Source organism: Pezoporus wallicus, unplaced genomic scaffold (assembly GCF_028554395.1).
Source record: "Pezoporus wallicus isolate ANWC-B61680 ecotype Strahan unplaced genomic scaffold, APGP_CSIRO_Pwel_v1 scaffold_13239, whole genome shotgun sequence".
NCBI classification, from domain to species: Eukaryota; Metazoa; Chordata; class Aves; order Psittaciformes; family Psittacidae; genus Pezoporus; species Pezoporus wallicus.
Window position 1 is genome coordinate 3,796,849 of NW_026642052.1, and position 16,077 is coordinate 3,812,925.

The 16,077-nt window shown below is 38.0% G+C and overlaps 1 protein-coding gene across 5 annotated transcripts in view; it reads left to right on the top strand.

The window, feature by feature from the left end:
- The window catches only part of CUNH4orf50 (chromosome unknown C4orf50 homolog), a 34,089-nt gene that overhangs the window by 302 nt on the left and 17,710 nt on the right, over window positions 1-16,077 (top strand). For 2 of the 5 annotated variants that reach the window (XM_057426583.1, XM_057426586.1), the window contains exons 2-8: window positions 1,963-2,114; window positions 4,245-4,383; window positions 6,325-7,014; window positions 10,832-10,943; window positions 11,478-11,602; window positions 11,983-14,181; window positions 14,925-15,026. In XM_057426583.1, the coding sequence (XP_057282566.1) occupies window positions 4,246-4,383; window positions 6,325-7,014; window positions 10,832-10,943; window positions 11,478-11,602; window positions 11,983-14,181; window positions 14,925-15,026 (3,366 nt within the window). In that variant the 5' untranslated portion in view covers window positions 1,963-2,114; window position 4,245. Of the gene's footprint in view, window positions 1-1,962; window positions 2,115-4,224; window positions 4,384-6,324; window positions 7,015-10,831; window positions 10,944-11,477; window positions 11,603-11,982; window positions 14,182-14,924; window positions 15,027-16,077 lie in introns of all 5 variants that reach the window. The other 3 variants (XM_057426581.1, XM_057426584.1, XM_057426582.1) reach the window with 3 other exon arrangements.

Genomic DNA, 16,077 nt, shown 5'->3' on the forward strand with positions numbered 1-16,077 from the left:
TTGAGTTTGCTTGTTTTTTTTTTATGATGTGTCACATTGTGGTTCACATGTGACAATTTTCTCAATGAAACTGGCTGATTAGAGTGCTGTTTTCCGTTACATTCATGATGCTTTTATTCCACACTGAGCTAGCAGGGTTTTTAGTTTTGGAAAATTAGGAGTTTTACTAGTCCATTGCATATTTGTTATAGAGCTGGAAACAAGTACAGTGTGTTAACTGACTAGAATTGGTCCTTGCAAGACTCTGGGCCTGATTTTCACTTCCTGTGACACAGCTTTTAAATCATCTGTCACAGCTGTATGAGCAAAGAAGGAAACAGTAAGTTTCTCATTTCTGATGTCAGTCATAACAGCTTTCCCAGCTTTATGCTAAAGTACTCAGTAGTTTTCTGGATGGAGCATCAGAAGCCATAGAGTCTAATAGATCATGAGGTCTGAGATTAACTTCAGAAATTGTTGTATTAGCTTTCATTATATCAGAGAATAAAAGTGTACTTACAAGCAAGAACACGTACTAGAAATGTGTGTTAAAATCAGTGCAATGGTTTTAAGTGTCACTTTATTTCCTGCCCCGTCCATCCTCACTGCTTTTATCTGTTGACTACTTTCTGCCAAATATACAGCCCTTTTTACTTCTTACAGCTTGACTTGGGTATTAGGCTGTGGCACAATAGAAAATGACATTAATTTAGCTTCCACTGTAAACTCTTAATGTGCAAAGTAACATTGTCCACTATTATTATATACTTCTTTTGCAGTGGTGTTCAGGGATGCTCATAGTCATGGAGTAGGATGTCTATTCACTTTACAAATAATAAAGATATTAGTGTCTCAAGGAGCTTAAAATCAAAGATACTTTTTCATTTGAGAGCTCATACAGGCCAGAGGATACCTGTGATTATTTTTACAGGTTTCAGAAGTGCATGGTCTCTGAGAATGGGCTGGGCTTGCTAAGCCTAGAGATCACAAAGTGGCATCTGGAGCTCTTCACTCTTGGTCCTTTGTGCAGAAAAAAAAAAAAAAAGAAATGAACCAAACCAAAACAGTAACTGCTTTATTCCCTGGAGAACAGGTCCAAACTCAGTGGTTGAATTATAATTATAGATAAAATTCCAAATCAATACAATTATAGCAAAAGCAAAAGCATTTTACAGATACCGGTTATAGGACAATACTTGCTTAAGAGAGTTTCTGTAAATGAAGGTGAACTGCAGGCTGAAGAACTTGTAAAGCTATTGTTAAAAGAGGCAAAGGAGAAGAACCAAACTTGACTTGCTTCCTCAACACCAAGTTTAAAAATTCCTTTTAGGCATATTTTCATAACCTGTCAGAGTTGAAGGAGAAGTTTAAGCAAAATATTGAATTCAGAATTCCAAAATACCTGTTAAATACACTGAATGTTTCTCTGAAATAGCTGTAGATTGCCTTTTGTATGGGAAATATTATTTTTTAATCTTCTATCTTGAAACAATAAAATATGAGGTATTTATCCAAAATAACAGGGGGGGTGGGGGGGGGAGGGGGCGGAAGTTGTGTGGTCAACATTCTCAATTCTGTTAACTCCTCTACTTAGTAGAAAATTATCCTCTTTTCAAAATGTTTATGCCTAATTCGTTAATGAATTAGTCTAATTGATTTTTTCATGGAGATCTCATTTTGTGAACTGCAACACTTTCCACACGTGCTGTATTACTCTGGGGCTAATGAAATGAGACTCTTTCATAAATAATAAATGTATTCAGAATTGAGAAGGACTGTTCATTTGACCATCAGAGGCTTAGTCTCTTTTACTCCGTGCTTAGACTGCAGTATGTTGAGAACCTAATCATTTGGGTTTGTTTCATCATGGATCCTCCATCAGGGAGAAAACAAGAATTTTCTTATTGTGTTAAAATGCCTAGCAATGAAGGATTTGATATCCTGAATTTCAATGTTAAAATTGATACTTCATGGATTTTCCAGGAATTAGAAGATGCAAGCATACCTGGTGAACAAGTGCACAGTGCTGGAGAAGAAAATTTGGACCTCAGAATAAAAGAGCTGGAAAAGTCAGAGCAAAAACTGAGAGATGTTTTAGAGGACTACGTGAAGTCAGATTCTGTCCTAAGAAATAGGTAAATAAAGGGTTTTTTTCTGTATTCAAAATTAATGCAATGTACAAATGTACTCTTCCCTTTGCCTCAGGTACTGGCTGTCAAATGATACATGCAAAACCAAAAAAAAAGACTTAATGGGGTTTTAGGGTGCTTGATAAGATGCATGTGTAAGTGTTTTGTGTAGCTGGTGGAATAGAAATGCAATATTTGAGTTTTTAATAATATCACTTAGATTTACAGCATGACCTAAAATCTTGCTGTAAATGACCAGACAGATTTCTCAGGATGTTTTATTCTTAAATATTCATAACATATAAATTCTGCTTAATATTGTATTCCTTTCCTTTGAAGTTAAGAGTTAATTTGGGATTTTACATTGCAAAAAAAGTTTCTTGTTTTAGAAAACTTCACCTAGTTTAGTACGTTAATATTAACGCAGTAGCTAAAGCTGCTATTAAATATTAATTGTGTAGTTGACTAGAATAATAAGATCAAGGTTTAGCTGGTCAGCAACTGCACTGTTCTAAAGGAAACCTAGTTAAAAGTACAGAAAACATAAATGGCATTCCCAAAAATCATTTAATTTCTGAATTGCTTTGATTCATCAAGGGATTTGGCCAGAAATATTTTGATAATGGGCTTTTTATCAGAATAATAATGAATCTTTTTTGAAATGGAAGCTTTCATAGGAACAGGCCTATTTTAACAAAGATTTGGGAAAGGGAAGTTGGAAAGAAATTTATTTAAAACCAAAACAAAAAAAGCATAAGAGAACAATTCAAGGATCAGCTGAAACTTGTCCGGGATATATGAAGCCCATTTTCAGGGATCTTGGGTAGCCAGGAGAAGCAAAAGGAATCCTGTGCCTGAAGTTCCTGTGGCTGAAGCACAGACATTTGAGACAAGGAATTACATGGAAGGCAGAACTGTTAGAGAAAACAGAGAAACAGAGTCAGCAGTTGTAACTAGCCAGGGCAGAGTGTTGACCTGTTATGTGGCCCAGTTTTGTTTGACACCAGTGTTAGGTTATGCAGTGTCTGCAGTGGGGAGCATCAGCATCAGGTTTGCTTTGATACATCAACTCTATCAGGATGCATCAAAGCATCAGGTTTGCTTTGATACATCAACTGATACTTATTTTATGATGTGTTTTCTATCTTAATCCTGTTGCTTCAGAAATGTTATTATGTGTGATTTTTAAATGAAGGCAGCATTGTCGTGCTGGGATGGAGGTAGCAGGAAGTTTTGGCAGGTGAGGGCAGTAAGACAGAGCTAGAAGATAGAAATGAGCAGGCGAGCTGAGTGGAAAACTATTGAAGGTTGAACAAAGAAATTCAGGGAAAAAGATTGAGTATGGCACAGTCCTTAGGGGCACAGGAGATGATGTGAGCATCTCTGAGATAAGGCTCTGGTATCTGCCGCAGGGAAAAAAATGTGTAGGCTGAAAAGGGAAGGAAAACCTTAAGGAGAACATGAAGCTTGCTATTGTAAGATTATTTTAGCTATTCCTTATGTGTAGAGGAATCCCAAACATCGCACCATATTATCTTACACTACTATTTTAACAGCAACAGGTGAAATGAACCTTTATTTTGTCAAAATCCAGCTCTGTGGACAAAGTCATTGCAGTTATGCATTAGAGGTTTCAATACCCACTGTGAAGTATGTTTCAAGTAAGATATTTTCTCTTTGGTCACTAGAACAAATTTACCTTCATCATAAAATTTGAATATGCTAATTATGAACCTAGAAATAACCTATACATCAGTACAGGATTGTGCACATGTACAGACTGATGTGTTGCGGTTGTCCTTATGGTAAGTCGTTGCTTCATACAGCATGCCAAGCTTCAGTGAACATTAACCTTATGAATGTGTTTGCATATGGTTTTTGCATTAAGCAAGCAGAGAGAGAACTAACATAGGTATTGTCTTTATCAGTTTTGAAAGTCTCCAGCATAATGTGCAAACCCCAGGAGATTGGTTAAGAAAGAAGCTTTTGTTATTAGTGAACAAGATTTTATTATTTTATTCCTGGAAGAAAAATGGAAAAATAAAGATAAATCGATGCGCTGCTGATGACTGCTTCCCCATCTGGAACTGTACTGTGTCGTATTTACCTAGCACAGATTTTCATTCTCGCTCACAGGATGAAAGAGCTGGAGCTATCACACAAAGCACTTCTTGCGATGATTGATCAACTAAATGTGAAGTTGCACCAGGTTGAATATGCAAATGTGCGCGTTAAAGGGAAAATAAAACACATTCAGGAGGACCTGATCAACTTGGTGAGGAGGATATTGTTTCAAATAACCTAGTTTAGCTTCTCTTTGGGGGAATAATTTATAAGTCAATCTCATCTCCAGTTACTTCTCAGTGTTTAAGCAATAGATCATCTCAGCCTTTCTCTTCTTCTGACACCTCTGGTTGTAGAAAAACCTTTTGGTCTTTCTGGCCCCACTTACCATTTCTCTAATGCTTTTGACAGAGTGTTGTTATTCAGACCCTTGATCTTTGAGATATATGCTCCCACTTCCTTCTTTCTCCCCAGAACCTACCCAGTGTACTCCTCCTCTCTAGGACAGACTTTATCTTTCTAGCCCCATAATAAATCTTTTCTTTTTTTTTTTATTCCCTCCCATATGCAATACAACAGCACAACACAACTATCACAGCCTCTTTTCTGTATAAAATGCAGCTGCTCAGCCTGTCATCTGAGCCTTCAATTGCTCACACATTGTCAAGTTGGGCTCCACCTGCTTTGCATCCACTTTAAGCTTCCTGCTTAGCCTGTGTGCCCTTCCAGGTTTCTCAGATTGCTTTGGGTCTTCTTTCCTGTGATGCATTGTCATGTGGGCCCCCTCCCTACAGAGCCCTGCTGGTGCAAGCCCTCCTCTGCAGTGCCCCTCACTGGAGCAAACTGACCTGCTCTATCATTCATTGCCAAGAACATCCCACTGCTGATCGCATGCCCTCTGTTCTGAAATTGTCAGCTCTGCAACGGAAAGTCTTCAGTTCTCTCAAGGGCTAGTACTTCCTCACATAAGCTTCGTGTATCAGGAAGGTCAGCTGTTGGTTGATAACACATACAATGGTTATTTTCACCTAGTTTGCACAGCTCATTGGAAGGATCCCTGAAAGTGGAGAAGGAATCAAAGTTTTTCAGGAAGAATCTACAGTGAAACACAACGTCTTTGATTCTGTTTATGCACTTCTATTTTCTCAGGGTTTTAGGGCAAAGCTGAATACCCTGACAGGACTCTTGTACCATGTGGCAAGACTCTGAAGAATGAACAGTAGTCTGCTTTTTTATTTAATAGTGAAACCTGCTTTTCAAGACACAGGAGGCTTAGACATGCATATATTCTCATCCACAGTTAACCAAACAAAGTAGTATCCCACACCTACCTGAATTTGCATAACATTTCACCCTATTGTTCCTTCTATCCTGTCCTTGCCAGTGAACCTTTCAGACAGGGTAGTACTAAAGATCAAGACTGACCTAATGAAGTCTTTGAAGAAATACAGTAATGTCTTGGTGTCTTCAGTCTTGCTTCAAAGTTGTTGCTATGGCCCTATGATACTGGCGGCTCTTACTCTGCTCAGATCAAGGGCAGCATGGGAATCATGAAAGCCGCCCTTGTCTTTCACTGACACCTTTTACCTCTGTGTGTCAAAGTGTTCAAACACACTCTGCCACAATTTCAAACTGATTCAAAAGGCATCTTCATAAAAGGAGCTGACAGGTAACAGGTATGGTGAAGGGCAAAGGTCTCTGGAAAAGCATGTGTTCTCTTTTCTCTAATAGAACCACAGCTTCTCTAACTGTGACATCCTAGTGTTACACCACTGTCAGTGTTAAGGATCTGTTGCTGTATAGTTCACAGCTGGTCATATAAATTCCAGTTCAAAGGTTTCTTCTGATTTAATATGTACTGTAGAACATGCAAAAGAAAGTGTTTATAAACTTTCTGTATTTTACGTAGTGGTAGACATGGGTGAGTTTGTGTTTTGTTTCTTACTGAGATGTCGCAGTGATGGCTGAAATGACAAGACAGTAGGTAAATTTTGCTTTAAATAGAGGATTTTACTGGTTTTAAAAAAATCTACTTATGTCATTCCTGAGTTTTCAGAAAACAGGGCAGAATTGTTGCAAAATTAATACATAGAATAAGGGAATAAGAGATTTAGTATTAAGATGTTAACCATACAACTCACTGAAATTACAGGTTGAAACCCAAGAAAAGTCAGAGAAGAAGCAAAAGGAAAAATTACGTTGGCTTCAGGAGCAGCTGAAGGCAAAAGAAGATGAAATAAAAAGCCAGACAGAGTATTTTGAACACTACAAACAAAGGCAGAGACAACAAACAGCAGTGCTGAGAGAAAGGGAAAGATGCCTTAAGGATGAGGTATCTAGGCTGGAAAAGCAAGTCCTAGATCTTAGTGCCCATGTTGCTCTTCTGCTATCCGAGCTGGAAGAGGGAATGGTGCAGTATCTCCAGCAGAAGCTAGAATCAGCATTCAGTGGGACTCAGGGCTATAAACACTCTGATGTGGAAATAATGGAATTGAAAACTTGCATTGAAAATGTGGATCATGACTTGAAAAGCCACCTCGAAGCATTGCAGCAAAATCTGGATCTCTTAAGGGAAAAAGAAGGCAACAGAAGAGAACAGGCAGACCTGCTGAGGGAACTCCGGTGCTCTCAGGATACTGAAGACTTTCTCAGAAGAAAACTGGAAGAATCTTGCCATCACGTGTATAGTCTGAAATTATCAGAAATCAAACTGCAGGAAAAGGTGGAAGAACTTTTGGATGAAAATAGGACTTTAAAAGACCAAGGTATCATGAAGTTGAAAGAGAAAGAAAAGGACTTGCAACTTACAAGATTGGAGAATAGAGACAGCAGTGTTGACCTGGTAAGTAAAAATAAGGCAGAATATAATTAGCTTCCCTCTTTATTTAATCCAGAATTACAGTTGCCATTAGACATTTTTGAGATGCAAGTGTGAGGCTTTTTCCTTCCTGCATTTTTTTCCTTTACGTCTGTTTATGCATTAGTACTTCACAGTGTCTAAGTCATACCCACTGGAATCAGTAGCTGGAGCTTCATTGTGTCAGTGCTTTTATTAGGTGCTCATTGAGGGAACTTCACAAGTCTTGTTTCTTACAGTGCTCAAGTGTCATGGCCAAGATCTCAGTTGGCACTAGAAGTAGATCCCTGAAGAAATTCTGAGACCTTTGTCTTGTGGACACCATTCAGTGGAAGAATACACATATGGTTGGGCGAGTTTTCACATGCTATTCATGCCCAAATGCTGAAGAAGAATATCACAGCTGAAAATAAATCCTGTCTATGAGATTTTCTGTATAGTGGTAAACAAGGGAAGATGGACACAATATTCATTCCTGGGAATGAGTTGAGTTATTCAGTGGTTTGTAGTTCCATAGCTTGTGATATGCCCTGAATACACTGAATAGGACTTGTTTGCTTCAAGCACTTTGCTCCAGTATTGCATGGGAAAGCTCTGCATATGCTGTAATATGGCATTCAGCTTCTGCCAATTCATTTTGCTGACAAAGAACAATTCTTTTCACAGCGAGGACTCAAACAAAGTTTTGTTCTTTATGCACTGAGGTGGAGGGTGTTTTTATTCTGAGGATTTGTTAAATAAAGCGAAATCAGCTAAGCCTCACACTCAGCCACTCTGTTCAGATTGTGGTCTGATATCCCAAGAACTCTCTTGATTTTTACTGCAGCTAACTAAGAGGTAATGGGCATGAACAAAACTCCTTTAGTATATGAGGACAATCAGGCTGTGTGTCCTTCCTGAACTGGAAGAATGTACAGAGAATCTTTTGTCTGTAAGAGCTAGAAGAAATAAACTTTTCAACCAGGAAGTTGAATGCACCTTTACAAACATGGTGATTTTTAGTGGCTCTACATTGGCTCGAGGAGGCTGGCTGTGTTTGACTGAGGAAGAGTGGTAATATCATCCTGCAATAACCAGCAGCACATGAGTGACCTTTGTGGAGGGCTCAGCAGCTGAGCCTCACCACGGCTCCATAACTGTCCCACAGTGGCAGAAGGACTGACTGTTGTTGCTTAATTTTATACTTTCCTGAACAACTGCTACTGTTATTTTAACTGGAGAGTTCAGTGTTGCTGGGGAATAAAGAATAAGGTTTGGCAATATTTTAAGATACTTCTAGAGGGACTTGCACTGAGTTGTAAACAGGTTCAACCACCGAGTGCACTCTGTGGGTGCTGCACAGCTAAAATCAGGAGGAGTAAGGGCTGCCAGAGCCAGGGAAGAAGTAGAGAAGAATCGCTGCTGGTTTGAGAAAATTGAAAAAATAAGAAAATATTGAGCTGTTTGAAGGTGTGAAAGTAAGATATCAACTGACTAATTGCCCGAGACTAATCAAGTCTTAAGAAACAGGACCAAATATCTTTCATTTTATGCAGCACCCTAATAAAAGGTTATCTTTTCCTCAACACAAAGGTTTCTGCTTCTTTTCTAAGTATTAATTTACAGCTTTGTTGTCATAGGAGGTCAAACTGAGTCTCAATTACCCAGTCTTTGGTATAAATGAACAAGCCATAATTTGCGTTAAGCCTGTTTACTTTGGTCTGCTGCATAGTAGGTTGCATTCCTTAGATGTTGTGTATATCAAATCTTGTGCCTTCTGCATTTCTGGTTGTCTGTTTTTCCTGTTTTGGTACTGCTACTGACTCACTTAGATTTTTCTAGTAGAAAATGGCTTGAGACAGCAGGGAAAAAGATTCATTATGATAAAAGGAGGAGGGAGACATCTGGTGTTGTACTGTAAAACTGAAGACTGCTTTTTCCCCTTATCTTGTTTTTTACTGCCATCTATTAAGACTTTCCTAATTGTATCACCTCGTAGTATGCTAGTCCAAATAGTTACAAGAAAAATCCTATTTGAGCTCATCATTCTCCAACAGCTATAAAAATGAGAAATTGTGTACAAAACAAGAAAGATTTTCATGCTGGTACTTTTCTGGAAAGCTGCTTGTATACAATTTTTCAGTGAAGATTGAATGGGATCATTTGCCTATTTCACAGGAAAAAAGTAATTCATGAAGATGGGCTTATCAGGCTCATGTGAAATACACATGGTATGAGATTCCTCAGTAAATACCATGTCATTCAAATGCCAGGAACATCAGTCATTCCTCAAAACTAGCCTTAGTTGTTAACTTCATCTTCTTACAATAACATCAGATCCAAGCAGGTGTTTTGTTCTGGTACTGTAGAAGTGAACTGCACCTCAGTTAGGAGTTTAGCCATTCAAATCTTGTTGTAAATCTGAATTTCCAAACTCGGTATCAGGATCCTGTCTGCAGTATTCCAATTGCAGCCTATGCCTGCATGAAAAATGCATGAAGAAGCACCTGGGTCCATGTGGCTGTGTCTTGACTTATCAGACAGTTTCTAGATGTGAACATTAGGGGTCTGCTGAAGGTGTTGGTGAAGAAAAAGTATGAACTACCTAGCCATGCACCTTTCTATAGTTTTCACATAACAGCTGAGGTCTTGATTTCACAGAATTATGTTCCTGGCATACAAGCATTGTATTCTTTATGTTATTTTCTGTAACTTTTTTTTTTTGCAGAACCCACGTATCATTAAAGAGAAGATATCTGGGAAAAAAATAAAAGCAAATGAGCAGGAACAGAATGAGTGTGTCCCCCAAAGGGACCAAATTTGTTTTCCACTGGCATTTAGTGTGGAACAGTTCAGGAAGACAAAAGTGAATGTGTTGCCTTGTTTTCTGTGCCATAGCTGTTTTGGCTACCACCTTGATTATGTGTTTTGTTGAGAAATTCAAGTCTGAGTCTTTTGTTCATTAGAAATGAGCACAGTGCATCTGAAATGTGATCTGCTGTGTATCAAGCAATAAGGGTATCTGCTTTGGACCAGAACTTGTCACAGTTTCCAAATTCAATCAGGGAGACAAGATAAACATCAAGAACAGAATACAAAATATACAAGTAAATTATCAGGGAAAAGAAAATTCTATTTGGAACAATGATTCTCCTTTGAGTTCTTTCAGCCTAGGAACTGCTGTCCTTGTAGCTGGGCACTGAACTATTAGTCTCAACCCCAACTTGATTGGACTGTCTTTTTCTCTTTGTTTATGAGTTTGTAATTTAGTCTTTGTTCAGATGTTATTCCATTGTGATCTGACATATTACATGATTATCACTCAGGGTTTTTTTTACTTTTTGTAAAGTATGACAGAAACAGTGGGAAGTTTAAAACCATAATATTTACTAGATAATGTTGGGATGAGAAAATTGTATGAAATGATAACAACTCTAATGAAATAATGGATCTTTGAATGCAAAATAATGAAGGAAATTTAGGTTCCTGTTTTTCATATGACAAATAAGGGGATGACAGGTTAAAACTTAGACAGGGGAAGTTTAGATTGCATATAAGGAGGAAGTTCTTTACTGTCAGGGTGGTGAGGCACTGGAATGGGTTGCCCAGGGAAGTTTTGAATGCTCCATCCCTGGAGGTGTTCAAGGCCAGGTTGGACATAGCCTTGGGTGACATGGTTTAGTGTGAGGTGTCCCTGCCCATGGCAGGGGTGTTGAAACTAGATGATCTTAAGGTCCTTTCCAACCCTAGCTATTCTATGGTTCTATGAAACACTGTATATTTATAATCTGTTTTTTAATTTTCTCCTCCTTTTCCCATTAAGAATGGAGATCTAATCCAGGATGACATCCAAACTCTGAAATGGGAAGCAGGTTTGGATTCACTCAGCAGATCTACTCAAACTGCAGTTGTGCTGCTACATGCTGAAGAGTCTGGTATGAAAATAAACTGGAATTTTTGCTTTCACTTCTGTGCAATTATTATTTCATTTCAGCAAAGATTATTTCATTCACGTGTCATGCATGACTTAAAAGGTACAAGAGCTTCTAAAAACCTAATCTGGAAACTCTATCTTGGGAAGGTGGAGCAATAACCTTTTGCCAGTATAATAGTAGCATTTAGATATGAGCTTTCTCAAGAAGGCTTAGGCCTTTCAAGAAGCTATGGAGATAAGGAAGTAGGGGATACTTCCCATATCATGGCTGAAGTGCAGTGTTTAGGAATGCTGTGCAGCAGTCAGATTTCAGACCAAACAACGTGAAAGCTCTGGAATTGGCAAACACTATCAGTTTTTTTCTTGTTTAATGGTGTGCCTCTCTGCATCATTGGTGTTACATGCCTCTGGTATTTTTGAGCATACTGTCACTAAAATACTTTTCTGTTCAAAACATCTGGTCAGATGCTTTTGGGTTTGATTATGTAACTATCTGGGAACAGCATTACACTTGTCCAGTGTTTTACCATAACAGAAACACCAGGATGCAGATATGACAGGTTAAAACAGATGGAGAAGCTACCAGAAGAACTTCTACCAGTTTTAGAACACAATTCCAGTGCCTTTGCAAAAACTGCTGCTCTAGCTGTGGTTGAGCAGGTAAGGGAAAAAGTCACCTCTATGCTTGCTGCGTTTGTGCACAGTGAGTCTGTGAATTTTGAGAGAAAATGAAGAGTTGGTGTTTTTATATCAGTATAAAAGTAGCTTTAAATTATAGGTATTAAAGATGTCATTCAAGATGAATGTAGGTGTGTACCAAGAAAGTTATTGTTTTGTTTTTTTTGCACCTTATTTGTATCATTACTCTGATTGCATACCTTTAAATAATTTGAAAACTCTTTATATAGAAATTTTCTTACCTGTCTGTAATCAAGTACTTTATGGATGAAGTGAGAAATAAATTATGATTAGCAACATACAATGATATATCCTAGCTTATATTTTTTGAGTTTGAAACATTCCTCTTTTGCTGTTACCAGGTCACCCTTGGAACAAAGAGGGCACATACTCTAGAAAATAGTTTCACTTTGTACAGATGTATTCCAAGTGCAGCAAGACTGCTCCCCCCTCGCTCTGAGAAGTTGACTGATGATGAGACAAGTAAGGAAACAAAAGGTGAAGAAAATTTTTCTCTCTTTAAGGAACAAGCTACAATCCTATCAGCAGATACATTTCCTGTTTCTGTGGTTGAAGCTTTGATGAAGAATCTCCAGCTTACTTTGCTAGAACCTGAAAGCTACCACATATCGGCTGTCACCACTGTGAAGAAAGTGAGGAGTTTGGATTTCTGTGAGGCAAATACTAGTCTTTGCTCTGATGGCTTCTGCCTTGTTGCAGAAGGAAGATTTTCTGACAAAGTTTTTGCATTTGTTCATGGAAAGATGCCTTGCACTTTGAGTGAAATCTTCACATCATCTTTAGAAAAATACAATGTGGAAAAACAGTGGGAAAATAAGCAAATTCTGTCAAAAAACATAGGTGAAACTGAATGTCTGGATAAAGATGCTGATGATGAAAATCATCACCAAAAGATCTTCAGAGGGAGAGTTAAAGGAGAAGAAATAGAGAATGAGGAAGGCCAACCACAACAGGTGACCTGTGTTCCTGAGGAAAGTTCTAAAGTCTTACTTAAAACTGAATTGATCAGGTCTAGGAAGCAAGGAATAGAAACCAAAGACAGCCTAAGTGGCTCACAGGGTATACAAAATTTGTCTGTTGCTTTTAAAGACTTAAAGAAGCATTTTGAAGCAAGCCCTAAACTAATGGAGGAACAAGGAAATCTCTCAGAAATCTGTGTTTCTGATGTGAATAGGGTATATAATGGAGAAGACATAATCAAAATGGAGGAGAAAGCAGAGCAACCTCAGAAACCAACTCACCAAACAAACCCTTCCAGCAATATTGGCCTGAAAGAAAAAAAAGACCAGACCCTGAAACTATGTAAACCAAACAAGAAGAATTTCTCATGTCAAAAAATAGCGGCTGAAAACATGCAGTATGCACACTCTCAGAAATATTTTTGGTCAGAGGAAGAGAGGTACCTGCTAAACACGTTCTCGCCTCTGCAGGAGAGGGCTGTGTGCTTAAACAAGTTGTCCCTGACAGAGAGCAATTTTTATGAGTGTTTCTGTCACCTGTCACCGCTGGAGGCTGGTAATGAATGTAACATGAAAATACATGCACTGGAGAAGGTGGTGGCTGTGTGTTCTCAGAGGATATTTCTACTGATGCAAGAGAATGAAAATTACTCAAAAAAGGTCTGTGTATTACAAGAGGAGAATGAAAGATATGCTCAGATGATGCGTGCACTGGAGGAGGAGATGGATGCATATTTTCAGTGCATGTTAGCCATAGATGAAGCTAACATTGTTTCATTCCAAAATTTGCTTAATGAAAAAGAAGTTGCTGGTGGATGTTATAACTTATCAGAAGAAAACACTGTAAGCCCAGGAGCATTTTTTGTTGAAACCTTCTCTAAGAATCTCTCATGTGTTGAAAAGAAGAATAAGAATTCTGAAAAAGACTCAAATAAACTTCCCAGGAGTGTTTTATCCATGGATGGAAGGAAAATGAGATATTTCCAGATGCTCTCTGATCTGAAAGAAGAAAGAAGCAGATGCTTCAAAGAAATAGGTAAATTATTACAAGACAAGGAGAACTATATAGCAAAATATAATGAATTAATCCAAGAGGAAGAGGGTTATTTACAAAGAATATCTCTTTTAGAAAGTGAAAAAGAAACTTTACTGGGATGTTTGGCAGAGGTGAAGTGTGAACGAGACAAATACAGGACCCTGGTTTCAGAACTTCAAGAGTGCAAAAGCAGCTGCTATCAAACTATTTCTGATCTACGGGAGGACAACTGTGTACTGAAAAGAGAAATAGACAGAATCAGGAAAGAAACTTCAGAACAGCTTGATGAAATTCAGAAAGCAAATGCAAACTTTATTTTAGAAAATAAGAAATTGAAAGAATTAACGTCACATTTGGGTTTCACCTATGAAGAGCTGAGAAAAGATAAAAGTTTGGGAACAAATGAAAAGATAATAAGACTAGGAGAAAAAAGTCAACAATGTGATCTTAAGCCAAAGAAAGTTGAAACAGCATGCAGTGTAACTCAGACTGAAGAAGGAGGAGTTATGGTTGTAGACCCATCAATCTATTATCCCAGAAAAGAGGTAAGTAATAACAGTGAGGAATGTTATCAAGCAAGATCTGTGAAAGAAAGGGGGAAATATAAATGTCATTCAGAGGGCAAAACTAAATTAGCTTTATAATCTAGAAAATGTTTTAACCTCCATGTGCTGGAGATCTGAGGTACTAAAGTAGTTACCCTTGAAATCAAAAGGAAAATACTGGATTTTTTTTCTGCACCTTTTACTTGAGTTTTTTACAGTGATGTTTATAAATACTGCAAGTTACAAAGTTAAGAATAGTTCTTTAAAGATTGCATTGTTCAGGCACTTAAAAAATTAATTACTTTACTGCCAAAGTAAAAGCCTCTGGTAGAGCAAAATAATCCACAAACTTCTGTTACAATGGTGAAATATTCAGGGTTGAAGAGCCAATCACATTAAAAAGCACGCACATGTTCACTTACTAGCTTTTATTTGATAGGGTCTATTTTTTTTTACTGTTTTGTTTTTTATGAAGCATATGCCTAAAGAGAGGATCTCTACTTATAGTGAATTTCTTGTCTGTTTTTCCTTTAGAGGAATTTCTATGAAGATTACGGTGTTTTTGTTAAAACAGAATTATTACTTCAGCTGAGAACAATCAACAGGGAAATATTGATCTTTAATATCTTGATTTTATACAAATGTTTTTAGTAATTCAGGAAGAAATGATATGCTGCTCTTTAAAAACCTGTGTGCCATTCTGTATGGGCAAGAGGAGTCACGTCTTTCTGTTGTGTATCTAGGGCAGCATGTTTGAAAGCTACAATGTGATGAAAGAGCAAGTTGAAAAGGCAAAAGAGGATCTAAAAATACAGCGAAAGGAATTAGAAAAATCAAAAAAAGAGGTAATCTCCTGCTCTGGTGTAAATCTGTTTTCTTACATGCCTGTTATTTCAGCCAGGATTTAACAAGGATGTCTCTGATTTGCAGAACCAAAAAGTACCACTTTGATTTTTCAGTTAAGTGATGAATTGCACAATCATTAGTGGTTGGCCAGAACTTCAATTGAAGCTGAATTCCTCCACCATTCTTTGACAGAAGCTGAGTGCTTAATAAAGCTTAATAAAGCACTCAGCTTAATAAAGACACACAGAACAAACCATCTGCTGTGGCCATCTCTGGGCAGGCTGCTTCCCTCCCCCTCACTAGGAATAAGGAGGAGTAGAAGCCAGTAGAAGCACTGAAGATTATGGGAAACCTGAATTCAAAGCAGTATTTGAATGAGAACCAAAATGATGTAAAATCTGACACTATAAAGGCATCTCACTATCCCCAGTGATGGTGCAAAGCACACACACTGCCCCTTCTCTCAACCTCTTTGTAGTAAACATGAAGTCCAACACCATCTATGTGGAGACTTGTTTGGATGGCTAGTTCTGTGCCTGTGTAAAGTAGCTCTGCAGTTTTGATACCATCTGAGGAAGCTTTCAGTGTTGTGCCTCTACAAATGCAGTAACTTTCACATTCCTGCGTTTCACTGAACCATCTCCACCCTGTGCTTGTCTAAGCAGAATGTATTGCTTTTGTGACAAGTGTATATTTATGGGGTTGTTTCATGCAATAGCAGGCATTGCTCAGATTCCCTATGGAAAAAACTGGCAGTAGCAAGTGTGTTCAATATGTAAAAGAGCAGTAGACTTCAACCCAGTGGGTGTACAAAATGGCTGTTCTTTGACAGATGCTTTATAAGGCTTTCCCAGGTGAGGCAATTAGAATGAAGGGGTGGATTTGGATAACTGATGGATGTTTAGGTAAGGCCGTCTGGCCTTGTAATTTGAACATGAAGAGGTCATTTGAAATTTTGCTTATTTTAAAAAATCTTTTTAACTTGGGTCCTTTCTAATCTTTTTGTGTGTTCCAAGGAAGTTGTGTGTTACATCTTCCTCAGTTTACTTA